At 44.9% G+C, this 14,449-nt stretch overlaps 1 protein-coding gene across 1 annotated transcript in view; it reads right to left on the reverse strand.

Moving 5' to 3' along the window:
- HDGFL3 (HDGF like 3) overlaps positions 1-9,356 on the reverse strand; it is a 37,131-nt gene extending 27,775 nt beyond the window's left edge. The window contains exon 1 of the mRNA XM_059858468.1: positions 8,917-9,356. Within this exon, the coding sequence (XP_059714451.1) occupies positions 8,917-9,000 (84 nt within the window). The 5' untranslated portion in view covers positions 9,001-9,356. The remainder of the gene's footprint in view (positions 1-8,916) is intronic.
- Between the last annotated feature and the right edge of the window lie 5,093 nt (positions 9,357-14,449).

Here is a 14,449-nt window from a genome sequence, read left to right on the forward strand (position 1 = left end):
GATGAGGAAGATACACTGTCCTCCAAGAATTAAAAGAAAGGGTTGACAGTAACCCTTTACGGAGGTGTGAATGCTGTAAAATATAAATTTTGTGAAACTGAAGAGAAACTAGCAAGAAAGAACTGCTTGGTTCCAATGACTTTGTATGCAAAACACATCAGCAGATCAAGGAAATAGCAGCAACTCCAGAATTGTTCTTTGCAACTATAGCTTTTGCTGCTCTCTTTGCACTTTCCTGCTTCTCCCACCTGAATTGCATCTCCAGACTGATGCTACACATTTCTTTAAGGTCACTCCCTGTGTTATTATTAAGTTTCAATATGTACTTATATTTAGTACATTCAGTAATCCAGTCTGATATGGGATTGATTCCCAGAAATGGTTTGCACTATTGTGCAATTTTATCTTGAGCTCTCCCAGACTTAGAGTTTCTTCTGCCTTTGGTGTAGTTTTACTCTTTGTATTTTAGGTAGCTTCATAGGTAGGTGCCTTCCAAGGCCAAGTTCCTGACTTTAAAGGCTGACACTGTTTCCTAGTTGACATCAGTGACACCACAGTGACATCTGTAAGGTCCCTACAGTCTGGAAGTTTTTTCCTTCCTCCCTGGCCCTACTTACTCTGCTGCATGTAGGATGTTTTGTTAACTGACGGTCTTAAGGAAATTCTTTGGTAAATGATATTCCTTGCCCTGTTTTTCCTCTTTTGTTATATGATGTCTTCTATTCAAGCAGCCAAACCAGAGCTGGCAAACAGCCTCTCTCTAGGTTTTTTACAGATTGCTGCAAGGCAAAATAAACAGTTGTTTCCAGTTTGCATTGTCAGGGCTACAGATGTATGCTAATTAACCTTTCAATCTGCTGATGGAAAGCTGAAAGAGATTTAAATGTACTTTTCTAAGGCAGAGACCAAAGTCTGTGGACACCTGTCCTTTCTAATGCTGGGCTCTGTGTGGCCCAGAGCAGAGTACGCCATGTCCTCCCTTTATGTTGACTCTGAAGGCATTTTCAGATTTCAGCAGAGCTTTACAAAAGGCCAGCAGGCAGAGATAAATTCCTTCTGAAATTCAAGGACATTACATGTCTTTCTGGAGAAACACTGATGCCAAGGATAATATTTGGGTTGACCTGAGACCACTTGAAGGATGGGGAACTTCAGACAGGAACTTCTTCATAACATGGGAAGTTCATTGTTTTGTTAAGATGCTGCAGTATTGACTCAAATTTCTTACCCTCCTCTTGTTTTCTAGAACCAAAACCCCACAAACAAACAAACAAAACCAATCCCCAAAGCCAGGTCTCATATGCCCTTCAGGCAAAAGTATTATCAAGCTTCTCATGTCAAACAGCCTGAGTAGAAGAAAGGAAAATGAAATGAACCTGCAGTTTATATCCAATTTCAGTATCAGGTTTAGAACTGGCTGCTACACAAATGAATGAAACAATCTCAGATGTGCAAAGCCAGTACTGCAGAGACCTTCCCAAGAGGAGGAAGTAAGGATCTCTTTCCTTCTTTAAGTTTTAAAAGCTTTACCTCATGATACTGCCTTGTTTGCCAAATATTTCTTGGAATCTTTCAAATAATGGTTCATTCTCATTGCTCCATTGTGCTTCAGCCAAACCACGGGCTGTTGATGCTGCCTCTGCTGGAGACCAGAGTCAGCTGATGCCCTGCCCATGTGCTACTCCTGTGCTCTCAGATCTGATCTTTTCCAGGGGAGCATGTGCACAGGGCAGGTGTGTCTGCCCACACTGACACATCCCTGGGAGCTGGGATCTGAGGTGGATGGCACAGGGACAGCCTTGAAAAGTACCAGGGTACTTAAAGAAACAGCACAGTGCTGATGTTCAGCTAACTCCTAACACCTTTAGAAAGCCATCTCCACATCCTCTTCCTGCCTGCTCCTCTCAGACTACTTCTCTGTGTTCTTTGCTGTATTTACCACCCAAACTGCAGTATTACTGAGAGGCCTCAGGCAGCCTCATTCTCCCTTGTGCCTCTCAAGTACACAGTGGAAAGGTTTTTACTGCTCAGGCACCACCACTTGGAACAGTTAAAATGCCCAGCCTCTCCCCATTGTTATCACTTCTCCAGCACTATCAGGAAGTCCTTTCATCTATCCTCAAATGACAATTGTATATACTTACTGTCAGCAATCACTTGCTTACAAGATTTTTATTACCTTAAATGCAGGAAGACTTGTTAATGTGTTATTATGACAGGAAATGAAGAGTTAAGGCTGAAAACTCTGTCTTCATTTTGCTGCCTACAAAAAGTTCATTCCAGCTGGGAATTCTAAAAGGCTCTTTACCCCCCCCAAAAAAAAAAAAGAGATCTGTCACTCAATGAGGGGAAACTAATATTTCTCCCATCTTTTTGTAGTAGCAACATACAGACTGACTTGACAGGCTACAGATTTCACTGAAAGGGGCACTATTCCTTCATCCAAAATGTATATCCAGTGATTTCCATGAGATCAGTTGATGAAAATTATTCAGTGGCTCCAAAGTAATAAGGAAAAGTATCTAACAAAAAATCTGTAGAGTATGGGTATGAAAAACTTTTTTGCTTATTGCTTCAAAACTTCTGAGACAACTGTTAGCTTCATTTGGACTTAAAATTGTGACACCGCAGGAGAAAATGTATTCATCTATTGTCATCTATACAATAGATGGGACTTGCACATTTGGGGCTAATTATTTAAACTAATTAAAGAGGGAAAAAAGCAGCAGAGAGATTTAAAGAACTGAATTTTAAAGATGTTTCCCCTTATACCCCTGCTGTGCTAACAACAAACATGGAACATCTTGGCTCCAAAATTATTTGTTTGCTAAACAAGAGCAAAGGTTTTACTGTAAGCTATGGTTCAACCTCATGTATAAAAATGATGACATTTTATGCTACAGTCCTCAGACGAAAGCTTTTTAATTCATACTTAAAACTGATTGCAGGACGACAGAAAAAGACCATCAGCTACTTAAGTTCCCTACTTTCCAAACAGTAGGAGAATTAATACTTCACTCCTTTTTAGTTCTGTTTCAGGAAATGAAGGAATCATTACTCAATGAACTGATGAGGTCACTAAAAATGCATTCACCTGTACTCTAGGATATGACCAGGTATCTGCAAGTAAGTTTAAATGCGAAGCAACATGTGTCAATGTGGTGCAGAAGAATTAGAAAGTGCAAACAATTCCATAAAGGACTCATTGCCTTAAATGTGCTCTTCTCCCATGCACCACAGCAGAACTCATGGAAGTGCTGCCTGAAGAAGCCACGGCCTCACCATCAGTTCCCAGGATAAGCCAGACCTTTGCAGTGATCAGCAAATCATGTCTCATCTCAGAAAGGAACAAACAGGGACCTGCCAGGAAAAATTGCTTGCAGATCTCCAAGGACTGATGTATGAGTGAGGCACATAATTAAAGAGGGAGAGAGACTGAAGGAGCTCTGAGTTGGTAAAGGAGAAGTCACAGGAGACTCGTATTTAGTAACATGGCAAAAGTGAGATCATAAACCAGAGCAACCAAAAGGGGGAAAGGAGAAAAGCACATGGTGCAGGACTGGACAGGTCCCAAATGGCCAAGGAGAAAAGCTCAAAAGGCTGCAGACCAAGTTTTGGCAGAAAAACACAGAGAAAGATCTGTTGTCTATTTTGATGGACCCTTTGAAGTTTTCTGGATCTAATCTGAGTTTTGTCTGTCATTCTTTGCCAAAAAAGATAAACCCTGCCAGGGAAAAACCCACCTTCCCTTATTCTTATATTAATAAAAAAACAAATGGTCTGTTTTAAATATCAAACACTTAAAACACAGAACCTTTCTTCTATGATGTGTTGGAGAGTTCAATATTTGCAAGCTGTCATACTGGCCATTATAACAGACCAAAGTTGTTTCTGTACCTTGTACTTTATAAAATGATGTCAGAATATAAGCCTTGGTCCTATTTCTGCACCAAAATCAACCCACTGGTTCCATCCACACTTCACTGAACTGGATGACAGAGGCTTATTTACTAAAATGTCTTAATAGGGGTGTCCAAAATATATTTTTGAATTTATTTTGCTGATATTGAAAGTCTTTTGTTACTCTGTAGTAGTAATTTCTTTTAAGAGTGTCTAACATTATATTACATTATGATACCACAGTGTTATGAGCCTTTCTAGGCTGTCATCTAACACAGTCTTCAGGCATAAGCTTACCTTTAAACCTTTCCCTTGAATGATCTCACTTCATACTTTCAGGTACCTTACTTTCCTGCCATGTTGGAGGGGGGACACAGTCAACAATACTGAAAACACTGAGATAAAAACTCTCATGTAATCACTACATTATGATGGCTCAGCCTGCCACTGACACTAGTTCCCATTAAAATGACAGCATTTACTATGTATTACTCTAAGCAATATACTGAACATTTCATATCCATTTGCAACTAATACATTGAAGTGCCCCAAATCCCATTCTGCCATTGCTACTGGCAGGTGTTTTTTTCACAGTGGCATTCATAAGAGTGGCATTCATTCATTGTTAGCTGAGTAGCAAATCTGGAGTTAAAGTACCTGTTAATTCCGAGTAGCAATAAAGGAACTGGAGAAGACAAACAGGAGTCCAGCAAATGGGAACTCCACCCTGACAAGATGGCAAATACACCTTCATAATGGTGTGACACCAACACTTTAAAGGCTGTGTTCTCCTCCCAGCACAACGTGTTCTAAATAGCTTTAAACATCCACTATTTACATTAAAATCCATTTTATTTACAATAAAATACATTGTCTTACCTGCTTGGGTCTCTTGTATTATCCCAAAGAAACTTTGCCATCCCTACACAAACTCCTGCTGCTTATCCAAACACAGTTCTTGTCTCCCCAGCTGCACAATCCTAGACTTCTGTTCAATAATGGCATCAGCCATTTATTTGGGCATGTTCTTATTTTATTGAGGTCATTCCAGACTTTTTCTCTGCTCTCTACAGTTGCATTAACAGCTTCCTTCCTATTTTTAAATCAGTAGCTAATTTCAGCAACTAAGTGCCTATTGTTTCTTCAGGGTCACTCATAAAACAAACACCATTATTGATCTTTCTGAATCTACCACTAGTTTTCTCTTTTATCTCATCTGAGTGACTATTCAAGGGGCAATTTCTCAATAAACCAGGACATTTATCCTAGAAAAACTAGGGTATCTGAAAGAAGAGATTTTTCTGTCTATGTGTGCTAATACAGCTCCTATCACAGCAGCATCAAAGAAACTCATAAACCTTAGGGATTTTGTCTCCACAACACCTTTTTAAAGGGACAAGAGTTGTTAACTGTCTTTTACAAACAAGGAAGTAAGATACAGGGGGATTTAGTGCTTCAAAGGCAAAGACCACTCATCAAACGTACAACAACTTAAATTCTTATTTTCTACATTTTAACCACAATGGCATCTTCCCTCTATTTTTGCAGACTCTCTGGATACACAGTTGCTTGCTTGTTGGATTGATGACCTGCCCAGTTTATATTTATTCTGCATTTTTGATGAGCATCTGAAGACAACAGACATCACAGACAAACATAAAAAACATGCTAAACTAAACTGCATTTCCTTTACCTTTATTATTAAACTTCAATACAATTCTAAACATATTTGTTGTCCTCCAGTCAAGCTAAAGGAAATTTTGGATTTGCATAAGAAAATGTGATACCAAAAAGCAAAGCAGCCCTTCCAGGTAATAAGACCTAAGTGACCTCTTTCAGCCATCAGGTATCTGGCCATTATTGTTTTGGCCAAGTGTGGCAAATCCAGTCCTTCTTAAAATGAATTCTAGACCAATCTACAAAGAAATGTTAAATGTAGCTTGACTGCTAGAGCACTCCATCAGTTATAAGACACAATTTTCCAATGGTTCTCTGGCATTTCATCACTATTTTGCTACTTTTTGCATCTTTTTTCTCTCTTTACTCATAGGGATGGTTTGTCAGGCTTGTTCTTACGGATCACTGGATCAACACAGCTCCAAAGAGAGGGCTGGGAAGCTAAGGTAGGAATTAAGAGGGCTGCCTGTGCTGGTTTTGTCTGCAGTGCTGTGGCACATGGAGCTGGCTGAGCCCACAGGCACCATCCCTGGGAGAGACAGGAGTCACTGAGCTGGGGGCAGGTCTGCATTCTGCTGCTGGAGCCCCTGGGATCTGAGGAACCTCCTCTGCCCGACACTACCCATGTGCACAAAAATACATGGCTGATTCTGAGCCAGGTCAGTTATGTCTGTGTTTCATTAGAGGACAGGCAGATCACTTCTGTCCTGCTCCAACACTTCGCAGGTTTATTAAACACAGTTTAAGAAGTTTGTCCCTAGACAGGAAATTCATGCCAAAGGTCTCACTGATGCCAAACACCACTTGGTAGGGGCAATAACACTGCCATTTAAATGTATTGTTACTCATATTATTAAAGCTACCATATTAGCATGAAATATAGGAGTTTTTATGAGAATGCAAAGATCAAACATGCTAATTGCATAATGAATAGAGAAGTAGCTAGCAACCACTCAAGGATCTGGAAGCAAGTGAATCCCCTGGATAAAAGGCATTCAGCTAATCAGAAGTTGCATTCTCAACTCAAATATTTCTTTGCTTCTTATTTGTATGCCATAATGTTTTCTGAGAAGCAAAAAAGACTAATGTTCTCTCTAGGCTTGGCCCTCATGGAAGAAAGTGTGCATCAGGCAAAACTCGGCAACCAAGACGATGAAAAGTCCTAGCAAAGATGGCATAAACTGTAATTTTAACAAGGTTCAGGCAGACATCAGCCTGGTCTACCATGAAGCTGTAAGTAATGGCAACACAAGTCACAGGAGCACATTCTGTGCACACTCTGCTGAACTACCACCCAGCACTAATGCTCCCCTCTCTGACAGCTCTCTTCCTACCTGGTGGTAGACTCTGGGCTCTCTACAGGTTCTGCCTCTACTTGCTAAGTCATGTTATAACTAGAGACTGCTTTGTCTTCACTTGAACTTTACATCCTGTTACTCTGCACAAAGGAAGTGAGTTATGTGAACAGCACATCTATTTTTTCCTAGTCAAGATGTACTTTGTTGGATATTATTGCCATTCAGGTGCCTATTTAGTAAACCAGTCAAAAGCTATGACCAGCTGCATAGCATATAATGATTTTTTGAAAGGAAAGAAAATGCCATTAAAACAAAAGGCCCTGTTCTGCTTCTGAGTAAACAAATGGGAGTTTTACAAAGGCTCAAAAAGGAAAGGGATTAACATGCTTCAACGTGGTAATGGTCTCAACTGTTCACATTAAAATTTTCACAGTAAATTAAACCATGACAGAGGTAGGAAAGAAGTCAATTTTCAGTGGCTCGTGCTGTTCTGCTGACATAAATTGCCATTTTTTAGGTAGTATATCCACCAACCTGTATAATGATAGAATTACAAAACCACAACCCGTTGTTGATTATGTTCGGCCTTTTGCATGCTAATTTTAGCCTGCTCTGCCAAAATAATTGCATGCACCACCTCATTACCAGGCTTCTGGATATTTAGAACCCTGTTGCTATTCTTTTTTCACCGACCTTTGCTTAAGCCTGCTGTGTTGGCCTTCCCTCCTTGTACGGTGTCTGCTGCTCAACAACACTTCTGCTTCCCACTTCTGCCCAGGACACCTTTCCAGCACTTACACCCATCCTCTTCCAGGGCTGTCTTGCCAAGGCTAATGCTAAATGTCAGTCCATCTCTACCCTGCTCATCCATGTTTCCCTGCAGGTAGCACACAACTCTTCACTATCTTCATGCTCTTTACAGTCCATAAAGAACAGCAACTTTCCTTGACTAGCAAATGATGGCATGAAGCACTCCCCAATCATCCCAGCAAGGCTGGGGAAGACAAGTAAATACAGACTCATTGGTTGTTGCCTGCCAAGAGTTCCCACAACACGTGTTACTTAGTGAGTTTACACAACAGTGACCAAAGAGGAGGGAAAGGACAGGCCATGTAAGTGTGCCAGTACCAGACCCCCCACGGAAAGCTCTGCCCTGCGTTATTGTAGCAGCACCAGAAATGGATGTTCAAGTACACTCAGAGCTTATCTGACCGTCAAATGACCACGGTGCCTTTGCATCTCAGTTGTATCATGGCAGTGCAAAACAAAAAATGACAAAGGCCTATGAAAGAAAGTCAACCCAGTAAAGGGCAAGGTGCGGCGGGAGGTGCGGGAGACCCAAAAAGCCTGAGCGCAGTGGGGTGGCACCAGGGCTGGCGGCTGCCACAGAGCCAGACCCGATTCACCTTATCCAACCTCCCCGAGCCGGGCTGAGCCCGCCGCCCTGGGACACGCACAGCCCGACCCCGGGCCTCGCCCCCTGCAGACCTGTCCCTGTCCCTGTCCCTGTCCCTGCCCCGGGCCGTGCCCCTTCCCCGCAGCTCGCCGGGCCCGGCCCGCGGCGCTGTCCCGGCCGGTCCCTGGGCCGCGGGGCCCCGGGGCGGCGGCCGCCCGGCCCTGCCCGGGCCGCGGGGGGCTGCGGGGGCCCCTCTGTCCCCCGGGGGAGCCGGGGGCCGGGGCGAGGGAGGGCGCATAATAAACAGCATCGTTTTCATGCAGGCAGGGCTGCCGGCTCCCCAAGCCTCCTCCCCGCGATAACAACCCAGGTACAGCCCGCGCTCGCCCCCCTCCCTCCCCCTTCCTCCTCCTCCTCCTCCTCCACCTCCTCCTCCTCCTCCTCCCGGGGGGCCGGGGAGAAATCTACAGATCAAAGAAAAGATGCACAATAATAGCGGGGTGGGCTCGCACCGCGGCCCCCCGTCCGGCGGGGCCGGAGCCGGGGCCTCCGGCGGCTCCTGGCCGCGGCCCGGCCGCTGTCCGCCCGGACGCGGGGCGATGGGGGCGGCGGCGCGGGGCCGGGCGCCCCCGCCGCGGTACTCACCCGGGCCGGCCAGTGCGGGTACCCCTTCATTTTGGCGAACACCAGGTCTCCAGCCTTGTATTCTCGGGGCCGCGGACGAGCCATCGGGAGCTGCCGCGGGAGCTGCCGTGTGTCCCCCCGCCCTCCCGCACGCCGCCCCGGGGGCAGCCGGGCGAGCCCCGCGGGGTGCGATGCGCCCGGGCACGGGGCGCAGCCGGGAGCGGGGCCGGGCCGCGGGCGATCCCCGATCTCTCCGGCGGCGGCGGCGGCGGCAGGAGGAGATGGGGTGTGTGTGTGTGAGTGTGTGTGTGTGAGTGTGAGTGTGTGTGCGTGTGTCTGTGTGTGTGAGTGTGTACGCGGGGGAGGGGGAGGCCTTGGACACAACCCCAGCAGCCCCCGGTACCAGGGAGCGGGCTGGCCGGGCGGGGGCGGCCGGGGAGCCCTCGCCCCGCGGCGGCGGCGGGCGCGGCGCTGCCCGCGGCCCCCCCGTGCGCGCTGGGCTACGCCGCCCGCGCCGCCCGCTCCATCCCCGCCGCAGCCGCCGCGGCCCCGGGAATATGGAGCCGTCTCCGACGAATTACTCCTCGGGCAGCGACCGAAAACAGGATCTTCTTATCCCCCCCCACCCCGCCCGCGCCTCCCCCCGCGCTTTCCCTTCCTGTTATTTTCTAGGTACACAGATCGGTTTCTATGAAAATAGGAGAGCAGAGAGCGCTCCAGTCCCGCCCGGCCCTCCCTTCCCCGCTGAAGCATGACATGGTTCTTTATGCGCGCCCGACATGGAGGCAGGGCGGCGAGGAGAAGCCGGCCGGTGTTGGCAGCAGCACTCCCGCTTCCTCCGGCTAAAGGCGCCCGGCCCTTGGGCCTGGGAGTGCCCTGGTCCCGCTGTCACGGAGGCCCAGGCCCAGCACTGACCGGCTCCTCCGGGTACCTGCACACCCATCCTGAGCCCTACCCATGCCAAGCAGGCTAAGCAGACCCTAGGCAACGGCCTGGCTCCTAAGCACAAGCTTGTCCCAATTTCTGTACCCAGCATCTCCTCCACTGCCTGATCCTCCACCTGCCTTCTGGGCTTAAAACTAAAACCCACATCCACCAAGCCCTGGACCTCAGAGCTGCACAAAGGTGATGTTCCCTCAGAGGGTGCTTGCCAGGTAATGCCAGTTTTTCCCCATGAAAGGGAAGCCCTGGCAACTCACAAATCCCAGATATTGCTGCTTTTACCATAATGTTATCAGTTCAGCTGTAATGTTCAAACACCTATTATTGACATTTATTATACTCAAGTACCTTATCTAGTAAAACTAGATAGGCACCTGCCAGGTGGGTCACAAGCAGCAAAGTTTAGGAAAGGTTTTTCTGCAGGTCTGGCTGAAACTCAAGCAATAGATTCCCCAGCCACTCCCACATTTAAGATGGCAACTGTCCTCTTTGGGTTTAGGGAGACAGCTCTGGCTGGTAGTCCTGACTCCCAAGGAAAGCACCTGGCCACAGGCAGATCCTGGTGATGAATAAGGAAATAGATGGCTGAAGACTGTAGGGTCACATTTTGGGGATGGAGTAGATGGACCACAGAGAGCACTTCTAGTCTGAAATGGCTGGAAATAGCAGAAAAGTAAGATAAATAAATGCTTCTTCTAGCACCTGTTCCTGGGCTGGCACAGGACCAAGAAGACTTGCTTTTTATGGTAGCCCCAGATGTGGCTCTGGAGCCCAAATGCTGCTGCTGCTAGTATGTAAGTCAAGAAAGTTTTCACTCTGGGTCATAAAAAAGGATAAGCACTTCACTGCTGGTGGAAGCACTGCAGTAAAATCATTAGCTCAGGTATCAGTAGCAGACTACTAATGGAAAAAGAATTGCAAAAAGCTGGATAAACATTTAGATAATTATCCTGCACCATGCTCAGCGCTGTTACCTGTTCTGAAGTACTGATCAGTGACAGGGTTGCCAATGCAGCCACCTGCAGTATAAACATCTGGCCAAACAGCTCACTTTCACTTTCACATCAAATAGGATTTTATGTCCTCTTAAATTGCTACCTAATTCCTTTCAGAAAAATGTAATATAAAATCTCTGAGTATAGGAGCTGGGACTCTGATCTCTCTCCAGAATAATCCTATGTGCTGTCTTACACACACAGGATTACCTCCCCAAACCAGCCTTCCCTCCAGAATACTTACTAGAGAGGTGGAGCTGCCTTTTTTTTTTAATGCATTGTTTGCTTTTCATCTTATATATGAATAGCTCCTTCTAGTAACTTATTTAGTGACCTTAAATCAGAAAGGAGCAGGATGTGTGCCAGTGAGTTGCAAAAGGAAACTCTACACTTTATGTACACACCCAAACAACAATGTATTGCTAATGTCAAAATAGCAACATTTGAAGTGACTAGATACAGAACTGAAACATCTCACGGCAATGTGCACATTTGTACTTCCTTTTGTCCCAACGTTGGTGTCTGCAGAGAATGCAGTGAAGGGTTGCTAGTCTGCAGTGAAGATAATCATATACTAGAGCTCCAAAGAAAACTCATCCCATGGACATGCAAGGATGCAGCTCCCTTTTCCTCGTGAATAGACTGCAAAGGATAAATGAGTTGCTAAGGTAAGAACTCTGTTCAGGTTTGGCCAGCTGAAAACTCTTAAAACACTCTGCAGATAGTTCCTCCATCAAGCTAAGATGCTGGGAAAAGATGGAGAAGAAAAAAAAGCAAATTTCCTTGCTGACAAATGAAAAACCAAATCAAATGTTCTGTACATTAAGAGGAAAGTAAAGAACATTGCACAAAACACAGAAGAATTTGGTAGTGTGCATGACCCCCTCAGCCACTCATCACAGCATTCAAAGCCTGAGATCTCCAGCTAGCTCACCTGTATTCTGTTCCTTTCTCTTTCCTTACAAAGGGGAGTTCATCTACTCCTTCCGTACGGAAGTGGAAAAGAGGAGTGATGAGAGTTTCTTCCAAACACTTCAAGAGCAGTTTCAGATCATAACAGGGAGTGGAGGGGTGCAGAGGCTTGCTCATAGATGCACTGCATATACATAGACCAGGTCCTAAGTCTACAGAAGCCAAGAGCTGGGTCTGCTTTGGGCACAAAGATCAGCAGGTCACAGAGGCAGCAGAAGCCATGTCCTCAGAGAGCAAGGGAGACCTGCAGCAGGGATGGGTGTCTCCTTCTCCCTAAACTGCCCAGCACGATCATACCAAGTTCTCTCTCACTTCTCCCCCTGCCAGCCAGGAGCTCTATTCCCAGAGCAGGGCAGTATACACGAGTATGAGCAGAGGAGATGGTAATGACAGAGGCCCAGCAGGACCACGAGGGAGGTGGTGGGGCCAGCAGCACGGTCAGCAGTGAAACCCTGAGTCGCCCAGGACAGATGGAGTCTGAGATCATTACCTCTGAAGTCATTACCACATGACTGAATGTTGCTTTCCCCATAATTCCCATAAACAGTGTTCTTAAGCTATTGAGAAGCTTTCAGCTAATTCTGATAATTTTTCCCGAATTCACATGAGGAAAAGAATAACTACACACTCCTGGTTGAAAACTTTCATAGTAAAAGGATTTCATTGATTTGAAAGTGTAGATCAATCTTTAAGAAGAGAGCATGTGGACAAAAAAGACCTAATTTCAAAAAAGCCTGCCAAAGTCCTGAATAAATTTTTAAACATACCTAAGTTATGCATTAAATACTCCATGACCATGGTTTTGCACACACCTGTTTGCATGCAGACAGTCTGGAATGTGAATCCTGCTCATGCTGGTTTCTTGCACTTGCCATTTTTTGAGAACCTGCCTATATTGTGTCTGTCGAAGCCACGTGGATTATTACATTTGCCTCTAACATTCTGTCCCTGGCCACCTTACAATTTTTGCTTTCCCTGCTGAAATCTCTTCTGAGATCAGACTGAAAGTGCTCTGCAGCATGGGCACCTGTACAATCAACTTTACTGTTAGATAATGAAAGAAAACTATTTATTTTTACTTACCTACCTGTGGCTGATATAATTTTCTTTCCTTCTGCATTTCCTTTTCCTGTATGTAAAAATGTGTTCGCAATGATTACCATGATTAGTATTTTGCCTATGACCACAGTAAAGTAGTGCTTCTCTGTTAAATATTTTAATAGGAAATTGTTCTGAGTCACAACTGAGCCATTCCCCTGTGCAAGACATGTCTGAGAGCTCTGTCTGAAATCACAGAGCTACTTCATGTGAGGCAGAAAGAGGCCATGGTGGTTTATGTCCATCCCAACATGCATAGAAAGGCACTTACCATGTCCATTAGGATATTCTTAATTACTGGAGATAAGAAGCTCACCAGGGGATCTCAAGCTTTCTCTTTAATAAGCTTAGAAGGGAGAAGGGCATGTATGATAGCTGGAGCAAGTTATCTATACCCAGTTTCATGAATCTTCTTATGTTATACACTCCTAATCATATTAAATTAGACAATGTTTAAGGTGATTGCTTTACATGTTGCAGAAGTGTGAACACATATCCTAGAGGCAGAAGAGAAAGAAGCACTTCAGTTAAAATTAACTTTCTCTCTGACTGGGAGCTTTCCATTTTAAGATGGAAAGGTTTGTATGGGGTGGAAATGTTATTAGCAAGTATGCATTGCTGCCATTCCTTGTTCTCTACAGGCATTTCAGCTAAAGCTACAACAGGCAAAAGATGCCTACAGTCAGTGCTGCTTAACATGTTCCAACGGAAACCTCTGTTTTTCTAATTTAACTATTAGAACTGAAATTTTCAATGAATCTAAACTCTTCTGACAATGACAGTAAAAGAAATAATTGTAAAATTATCAATTTTCCAGGTACCATATAAACATAGCTGAGTTTTAAGCATCTGAAAAGCATTTGTACACACTCAACAGAGATTAATAAACAAGCCCCATGTTCTGTCTGGACTAAACATGCTCTAGGCTAAAGTGAATGTGATTCAGCTCATGCTGGAGATGACTGTGGAAGCAAAGCTCATGAGAGGAAAAAATGGCTCCCCTTGAGAGAACTGGGGAAAGCTGGAAGGGAAACAAGAACTAAAGCCTGGAAAGGATGTGAGAAAAGCAGAAAGAGATTAAGAAAGAGAGGTAAAAGCAGACATGTGTATAAAACACAAAGATTTCAGTGTATCTTAGTATCAATCAAGAAAACCTGCACATTATCTAACAAAATTCTGTAGCCCAGTACATCTCATTCTCTGCTGGCATGTTCTCCATGCAAAGACTAATGACCTGGCACTGTGCTGTCAGGTAGCTCATCAGCTTATGTCGAAATCCACAGTCAATTCAAAGGCATTGGACTTTATGACCTACCAGTCTCTTCAGTGGTAATCAGCCTGAGATTTTCTGGGGGGGGGGCAGGGGAAATCAGAAGGAAGTTTTTAAAGATCACAAACCTTTCCAGCAACCTGAGTATTTTCACAACATTAACAACCTGACCTTGCAACTTCACTGCTTGCATTTTCTCTTGTGGCATGTGAAATGTTTTAGCAGCCATTTATTGAGAAACACTCATAAAAATCTAGTACTTCCAAAAACATTATGC

The sequence above is a fragment of the Haemorhous mexicanus genome, chromosome 13, assembly GCF_027477595.1.
Source record: "Haemorhous mexicanus isolate bHaeMex1 chromosome 13, bHaeMex1.pri, whole genome shotgun sequence".
In the NCBI taxonomy this organism is placed as follows: domain Eukaryota; kingdom Metazoa; phylum Chordata; class Aves; order Passeriformes; family Fringillidae; genus Haemorhous; species Haemorhous mexicanus.